Source organism: Paroedura picta, chromosome 8, assembly GCF_049243985.1.
Source record: "Paroedura picta isolate Pp20150507F chromosome 8, Ppicta_v3.0, whole genome shotgun sequence".
NCBI lineage: Eukaryota > Metazoa > Chordata > Lepidosauria > Squamata > Gekkonidae > Paroedura > Paroedura picta.
Genome location: NC_135376.1, coordinates 41,299,139 through 41,307,768, shown reverse-complemented (window position 1 = coordinate 41,307,768; position 8,630 = coordinate 41,299,139). Strand labels below are relative to the sequence as shown.

The 8,630-nt window shown below is 42.6% G+C and overlaps 1 protein-coding gene across 1 annotated transcript; it reads left to right on the top strand.

The window, feature by feature from the left end:
* Positions 1–1,667: 1,667 nt before the first annotated feature.
* POLR2D (RNA polymerase II subunit D) lies at positions 1,668–6,712 on the top strand. Its single transcript, XM_077349346.1, has 4 exons — positions 1,668–1,839; positions 2,974–3,154; positions 4,558–4,653; positions 6,012–6,712. Exons 1-4 carry the CDS (start codon positions 1,767–1,769, stop codon positions 6,088–6,090), a joined length of 429 nt encoding a protein of 142 aa, XP_077205461.1. The 5' UTR covers positions 1,668–1,766; the 3' UTR covers positions 6,091–6,712.
* The last annotated feature ends 1,918 nt before the right edge of the window (positions 6,713–8,630 follow it).

The window sequence follows — 8,630 nt, the reverse complement described above, 5'->3', positions numbered from 1 at the left end:
GCAGCTGGGGAGGAGGATGAGGAAGAGCTGCAGCCCGGTACTGACTGATCGACTGACCGGTACCGGTCTCCGGACCAGGGGTTAGGGACCACTGTTTTAGATGTTTTAGGTTTTCCCACAGTGCCCTCAACATCTGCAACTTGTAGACTCCTTAAGATGGAGTGAAGGAAATACTATGCTGACATCACATCAAAGTCTGCGCTGGGATAGAGAAACTAGGACTGGTTTCTTTCCTTTGAAGAGATAAACACCACAAATAATTTGGATCCACTGGTTATGATGACCCCAGGTACGTAATCTAATAAAACAGTAAACTATGAGCATTATTGTCTGGCTAGCTAATGGGAACATATCTAGTCTATTAAAACAGCTTCACTGGCTGCCAGTTTGTTGCCCAGTTCAATTCAAAGTGCCGGTTCCAACCTTCATGCCCAAGGGCCTACCTAACTAAAGGACCATCTCCCCCATATATGTTCCTGTACACCACTTGGGATCCCCAGGATGACACTTCCTAGCTAATGTCATAGTATATAGGCAAAGAGAAAGCCAGCAACAGCCCTTCTGGGCAGCAAATAACAATCCTATCAGCAGGAAGTGATCCCTTCAAGCGAAATTAAAATCTGTGATAGAGCAAGGATGCTGCTGCTAGTGGTGCAGCTGTTAGGCAGGTAACTGATGATAATCTCATGTCTTGCCAGTCCACAGAAGGATGAAAAATGCACCAGGTGTGGGCTCCTCTACCCCCACCCCAGAATGGTGATGACTGAAATAATTTTGATTAAATAGCATCTTGATTTTTCACTCTGAACAAAAGTACTGTGTCTCCCAGAAACGGTTTGTGTGTCAGAAGCAGATTACAATGAATGCTGGTAGACGGCCAGCTTTCCTGGGAATCAGCCTTATCGAACAGACCCCCATAGCATTGCCCCCATAGCATATGGCGTCGAGATGCTTAAGTGCAGACACACCATTGGGCAAATCTTGCAAATGTATGCAGCCAAAAAATGGGAACACAGAAGGCTGAAAGCCAAAGCCTACTTCCATTCTGCCGTAGGGAAAATGCGGCTCAGTTCCAATTTAACTCGTACAGCAGGAAGTCTCCACGGTTGGCTTCGGAGTTTGTTTCTTCTTGTAATCTATACCCCCCCCCCCCCCCCGGCCAACATGGCCTGGGATCAGCTTTCTGGGCATTTCAACTGGGAACGGGGGAGTTGAGGCACTTGGGGGGCGGAATAGGGGATAAATGGTTTCAGCCACCAAATTGTATCAATCTGTACTTTAGTGTGGGGCTAAATTTTTAATGCTTTATGTTTTTAATGTAAACCGCCACGAGCCGAGAGTGGCGGTATAAAAGTCGAATAATAAAGAAAAATAAAATAAACACATCAAGCTGCCTAGCGGCAAGTTCTGCTTTCGGGCTAATGTTTCTTCGGCAGCCTAAACCTGCGTGGTTCCATGGGCCGGTACATGCCCAGGGCGCTTAGTGGCGGCGCCTGCTCCAAGCGAAGAGCCCACAGACCCGCGTGCGTCTTCTTGCTTAGCTGCATTCCCTGGGAATGGGTGCAGACTGGGGAAAGGCACTGCGGGACTGAGGCGTCCCTTTCCTTGAGGGGCACAGAGATCCCGCTCGGGCGGGCCTAACACCGGCCGGCTTCGGCAACGGCGTCCTTCTCGCGAGTCTGGGGCCAGCCTCCTCCGCGAGAGGGCGTCCCTGCCGTCCGCTGCGCTTCCCCTTCCGCCCGAGTTTCCGGGGCTGGGTTGAGGCGATGGCGGCGGGCGGGACGGATCCGCGCACTGTGGACGCGGAGGAAGATGCTTCTCAGCTGGTCTTTCCGAAAGGTGAGCGCCGCCGCGCCCCGAGAAAGGGCTGCGGGAAGCAGCAGGGAGGATGCTCGGAAAAGCGGGAGCCGAAACAGGCGGAGAGAGTTCAGCTAGTCCGGTGCTCCCCGAGGGCTCGCGCGTGGTTAGCACGGACGGAGTCAGGGGGCTGGCAGGCTCATGGGCCAAAGCCCGGCTGGTAGGCAGCCTGCGTATCGTGCGTGGGCTGAGCGTTGAGGTCCGCGGAGGAAGAGAAATATATGAATGCAAACGGGCGCCACTTGATTTCCTGGGAATAGATTGAGGTGGGTAGCCTTGTTGGTCTTAAGTAGCAGAACAAAATGTGAGTCCAGTGGCACCTGTAAGACCAACAAAGTCTTATTCAAGGTGCGAGCTTTCATTTGCATGCACACTTCCTCAGATCCTGAGGAAGTGTGCATGCACATGAAAGCTCATATAGAATAAAACTTTGTTGGTCTTACAGGAGCCACTGGACTCATTTTGTTCTACTTCAGACCAACAAGGCTACCCACCTCAATCTCTGTAAGAACTTGTTAATCTTTACAGGGGTCGCATGATTCTTATGTACAGCGGACTACCATGGCTGCCATTTTGGAGAGGCTTTAATCATGGAAATGGCTTTAATCATGTTGTGACCCTTCCAAATTCTCTGGTATAAGTGATTTGTAAATTATAGTTTTATAGTTTCAAGCTAGCAGAGGACTCTACTTTTTTGGGGTGGAGGAAGCTAAGCGCTTGCTTAAGAGAACATATCATACGCATGAGGAAGTGAAAACAAATGCCACAATAAATGTATTGGTCTTTAATATGTACAAAGGAAAGAAGGGAGAGACATCACTGAAAACTGGAAAAGAAATACACAGCATCAGAAGCTTCTAAAAAAAAAAGGCACAAAGCAGTTTGTATTGATATTGGTTGTTACAAAATATCCAGACAAGTCAATTTGTAAATAAAAGTTAACTGCTGTGAAAAAACCAAAACAGAAAGGGTAAACAGTGAAGCAGTCTAAATAAAAAATTAGCTCCCTCCCATTCAGGAAACCCAGGGCCATCCAGAAATCTAGTCTTGTAGGATAATGAGTATACATCCTTCAACCACTGATGCATTGCAAACATTCTCTTTCTTTCAATACAGAATTTGAGACTGCTGAGACCCTTTTGAATTCAGAAGTACATATGCTTCTTGAGCATCGGAAACAGCAGAATGAGAGTGTAGAAGATGAACAGGAACTCTCAGAAGTCTTCATGAAAACATTGAATTACACTGCTCGCTTCAGCCGTTTCAAAAACCGTGAGACTATTGCTAGTGTCCGCAGGTGAGTAATATAACCAGTGGAAAAATACTTTATTTGAAGATGTGTGTGCCAAAATGGAAGAGTATGCCTACCACCTCTAAAATGAAAAAAGGGAATTTTGTTGTATGCATTTGCAAGTAAACTGTTTCAGAGTTCTAAAGAAAACTCATATAAAGAATGCACAACAGAACTAAATAGATCAGTCTGGCAGCTGTTTATATGTGGTAAGTATGAGTATGCTATTCCCCTCCAAACAATTGGAAAGTAGCATTTCTTATTTCTTAGTATATATAAGGTGCTATCAAACATAATTCCTAATATATGATCATATGCTTGCCTATTAAGAACTCCTACATTGGAGATAGCAGTCAGACACCTCCTTTCATTGAGGGGGAGTTCAAAGGTAGCAAACCATGAACACCCCTCCTATCATATTGTGTTAAATATTCTGTGTACTCCACTGCCTGGCCAGATATGACACTAAAATAGATGTCAACCACACATATTCACATAAGTGTGAATACACTTTCTGACTCAACAGGACACAGGCATGGATGCCAGTCTCCAGAATAGCCTGGACATATAGCTTTAGAACGTGTCAGAAGGAATGGCTGAACCGCTAGTGACCTTCCACTCCAGGGAAATGCATAATTCAGAACAGTAGGTTTCCCAGTAACTAGCAGTTCGGCAATTTCCCAGTCTTACTTCTGCTCTCCTTGATCTAGCAATACTTAACACCTCTCCTAAACTTGGTAGCTTTCCCATCCAGTAATTAAAGGGCCATAAAGACCCATTAGTTTATCCTGAGGAATGCAACAATTGTCTATCTCCTAGGAACCTGATTCTCATGGATCATTGTCTAAACTCCAGACATTCAATCACATCATTGTTTTTAAAGCAGACATGTCAGCATAGCTTGGCATAGCATTTTGCACTATATCAAGAGGTTTCCTGCCCCAGACTATGTGTGCGTGTGTTCTTGAACCCTTATATACACACAATGTGTTGTTCTCCTTCTTCCTTCTCCCATGAAATGCTGATTGTTTTGCTGCTGAATCTGTGGACCTCTCATAGATTTGTAAATATCACCTTCACCAAAATACTCTCTCCCCTTTACATCCTTATTCTCTTAGTCAACCTTGTGTATATGTTTTTGTTGTGTATGTGTTTTTGTTTGCATGTTGTACCCCTTTAATTCCCTGCATAAAATCATTTCCAGTTTAACTTTGGTTATTTTGAGTGTCTCTAATGGAGGCTCTTCCTTTCCTGAAAAATTGATTTTGGTAAAATATTCCTGCTAAGGCCTAACAAATAAATGAAACACATTTTTAAACCCTTCTAAATTCTTAGCCTTTCATTAAACTTTATGATTATTTTATTGGAAATTTCTATTTTTCCATTATAATTTGTTTTTCCCCCTGCAGCTTATTACTCCAGAAGAAGCTTCATAAATTTGAATTGGCATGTTTGGCTAATTTGTGTCCTGAGACAGCTGAGGAAGCCAAAGCTTTAATTCCCAGGTGAGTCATTCTGGGGAAACTCTTGGGGATTCAGAGTGCTGTTTAGAATGAGTGAACAACAGATATATCAGGATCGTGATGTTCCCATCCATCTGGTTCAAAACTTGGACTGGTATGATATTGTGTGTTGTACTACATAACTTTAGTGTGGCTTTCCCTCTGGTTTAACCTTGTTATGCTCCACATTTTTTTCCCCAGTCCCAAAACACAGACAGATACTGTCATGTTTTCCCTTTCCGCATGTCCTCCCCAGTTCCTAATCAGGAAGAGGCTGCTGTCATCAGAGGTGTGCTGCTTTCAACAGCGCAGTGCTAGTGGCGACTCTGGTCTTTTGTCTTTAAAACCTCATTGCTAAGAGAGAGACTCAGTCCATGGGCAGCCTTAAAATTTTCTCTTTGCCACCCCCAATACTTCCAAGAACAAGGAGATGCAATCCAGCATGAGTGGACAAGGTAGAATTTGGAATGCATGGCATGTGTGTAACTGTTGCCCTACCAGAAGGGGAGAGAAGGTAGCACCACACACTTCCTCCAGAAGTACAGGGCAAATCGGTCATATTCATGTTTCCTGCAAGAAGTAAAATTATATCTCACATGACACCTCTGACATTACAAAAGCTGATTGCCTGGAGACAATTCTTACAGATCAAGTGAATAATCAATTCAATCCCTGTTGTGTCATTTGATAAGAGGAGCCTTTCAGTGTATTTATTTCAAGCAATCAGTGGAAAGGCTAAGAGAGGACAGAACCTTAAAAATTGCTACAGTTGGTGTTCCTTAACCACAGAGAGAATGGGAGATGCTGAGTGATAAGAAGATAGCTGGGTTTAAACTCCAGCGTTTTGCCTCACTTACCTTATTGGGTTGTTGTGAAAATGGAGAATTATGTATGCCATCTTGGATCTCCATTGGAGGGAAAGGTGGGGTATAAATGAACTGAATTTAAAAAATAAGTATAAATAAATGAAGACTATAATTCACATTAAATGTAGTTCTATATAAATTAGTGTTGAGTAAGTAATAAAATCAGCTAATAATAAAATACATGGTAATTACAACAGCTGTTAATCCAAAACAAATGGTTCCAGTATCTAGTAATCTTACATGTGGGACTGTGATTTGATTATTCACAATATGCGTTTTGTGGGAAGGCTCATAAAGACGGTTCAGAAATTTCAAGTAGTGCCAAATGTTGCTGCTTGCCTCCTGATTAATGTAATACAAATGTCCCTTTCCACCATGCTGAGAAAGTACAGCTGACCTGGTCACATATCTGGGTCAAGAATCCCTGGCAAATTTGAGTATGTATGTGTGTGCCTATAAATTTTATGTAATTAACCACCACTAATTGTTCTTTAGCCTAGAGGGTCGGTTTGAAGATGAAGAGTTGCAGCAGATTCTTGATGACATTCAGACCAAAAGAAGCTTTCAGTATTAGAAGGGATTGCCAGATTCTTCTGTAGTCTGAACACTGAAAAAAAACAACATCATTTGTTCCCATGCAGTCTTGGACCAATCCTGAAACTGTTACTGGATAGATTCCAAAAAATATTTGGACTTGTTAAATATTGATGTAGTTGTAAAAGTTTATGTGGTATGAATGGCAGAGTTTTTTGGAGTTTGATCTCATTAGTTTCATACTTGTTTCCATGGGGGGGGGGGAACATGCAAAATAATTGTGAAATTGGGTGAAAAATAAATGAGGACATAGGTCCCCTTCTGAATATCTGTTGTCCATGAGAAACTTCCTGTTATTTCTTGAAACTGTATCAGTAGAATCAGGTCTGATAAATATCAGTGTATTCTTGATGAGTTTGATCAAGAAACTTCTTCCCTCAGGACTAATTTTATACATTGTGGGAAAAAGTCCCGTATTTGTAATTAAGGGTATGTGGCTTGTGAAGTGATCCACTAATTTTCATGTAAAACACTTTTAAAAAGAAACATTTTACTGGGGTGGTTGAAAAATGGTGTGTGAAGGAATTTATTAAATTGAATGTCTTTTCTGTATGTTGGAATGTTGATGTAATATATTAAAACCTATTGTATGTTTAATTATATACATATTTATGTTATGTTGTTATAAACCAATTGTCTACAAGTCTGTGTGTGGGCGAGAAAAAACTTAACGCATCTGTGCATTTTGAAACTGAGACTGAAAACTTATGCTTATGTTGAAAGGTCAAGCTGTGTTCTTGAGTTACCAAAAGTACCAGTTTTTAATTTCACAGGACTTGCTGTACTTGAAGTATGAAATTAACTTTGTTAATGTTCTTGCTAGTTTTATCATGGAAGTACATAGCATAATGGCATCTGTGTTGTAGAGTACACTAGAGTATACTACTGCTGTGTTTTACTTGTACAAGTTATTGGACATCACCCGGTTCATTTATGATGCCATGTTCCTCATTCCACTCACTAAAGATAAGTCTGATGAAGGGGTTCTATCTTCCTGTCTCTTTCTCTAAGTTCATTTCCAAAAGGATGAAATAGCTGTTAAAATTAATATCATCCATTACATTGATTTATCTCTTAGACATTAGTCTTCACTTATATGATATACTAGACGAATTATAGCATGGGAAAGTTCTAAATGATCATGCTGTAATATGGGTACCAGTGTCTGATTAAATCTCTCCTGTTATCAGTATGTGTGCAATGGGATAAAAGTGGGTACACCATACAATAGTTAATCCCTCTATAAATCATATTGGGAGGTCACTCAAATATATTTCAAAGTATGCATGCAGTCCTGTTTGGTACTCAAGAACTGCTCTTTTGCTTTTCTAACACTACTATTCAGCTGTCTGAATTCTAAAAATCTGTAAACTTAATGTGTAGAAGTTAATGTGTAGAAAATAGATATAATTTTTCTTCCTTGTAACATAGTTGCCACGGTCTCCATGAAGTCTTCTGGAAGTGTGAGACAGAGCTGAGTATAATCCATAGATTGATGACAACTTAGCCCAAATCTCTGAATTGTATCTTCCAGCTGTTTAATGTAGATGTAAAAAGCATGAGAGACAAGATGACAACTTGTTGGGTCCAAACTAGTCCCCAAGCACTACCATTTGAAACCTACCTTCCAGGTAGGACCAAAAGCACTGCAGAACAGTACCAACTCTAAAAGGCAATTTAGGAGGATACCATGATTGATTGCATAAAAGATGATGAGAGTTCCGGGAGAATCAACAGAGTTATGTTCCCCTTATCTACCAAGATCAAGGCTGTTTCAGCCCCATAGTCAGGCCTGAGCCAGACTGGAAAAAATCCTTGATATCATTCCTTGCTTACGGTCTTTTTGGCAGAAACTAACTGACCAATGAAGCAGAATTTTGGGTTAGAAGGACCTTTGATCTGAATCAGCAAAATTACACCAACATGAAGTTTATTCTTTAGCTCTTTTACAGGATGCTATAGTATTTAATTGTTGCCTCAGGACGCCCTGGTTAAATGTCCTAATTAGTCATGAGGCTTTTGGGATGACCTTAAGTCAGTCACATAGCCCAGTGGTCCCCAACCTGCGGGCTGCGGCCCGGTGGCGGGCCGCGGCTCCCTCTCCCCGCCCCCCCGCAGTAAAAAACTTCCCCGGCCGCAAGCTTGCGGCCCGGGAAGCTTCTTACTGCGGCAGGGCGGGGAGAGGGAATCGGGGCCAATGTGCGGGCGCAGCCCGATGCGGGGGCGTGGCCCGATGTGGGGGCGAGGCCTGATGTGCGGGCGCGGCCCGATGCGGGGGCGTGGCTCGCGGGCTGCGCCCCAATGCCCTGCCGGTCCCCAACCTCAGAAAGGTTGGGGACCACTGACATAGCCTAATCTACTCAACAAGGTTGTTGTAAAGATGAAATGGGAAAGCCATATATCTTGAGCTCTCCAGAGGAAGGCTGGGACTAAAATACAGGTATAACATATAGTAAGATTACAAGGTCCAGGTTCTCCCCTTAAGACACAGATAACAGCTTCTTTTTCTACTTTAACATG

What these genes read in the sequence shown, in the direction of transcription:
- POLR2D (XM_077349346.1), top strand. Translation starts at nt 1,767, where the DNA reads ATGGCGGCGGGCGGGACGGATCCGCGCACTGTGGACGCGGAGGAAGAT. An exon ending in ACTATTGCTAGTGTCCGCAG is followed by an intron (nt 3,155 to 4,557) that starts GTGAGTAATATA and finishes TTCCCCCTGCAG; the next exon opens with CTTATTACTCCAGAAGAAGC. An exon ending in GCCAAAGCTTTAATTCCCAG is followed by an intron (nt 4,654 to 6,011) that starts GTGAGTCATTCT and finishes ATTGTTCTTTAG; the next exon opens with CCTAGAGGGTCGGTTTGAAG.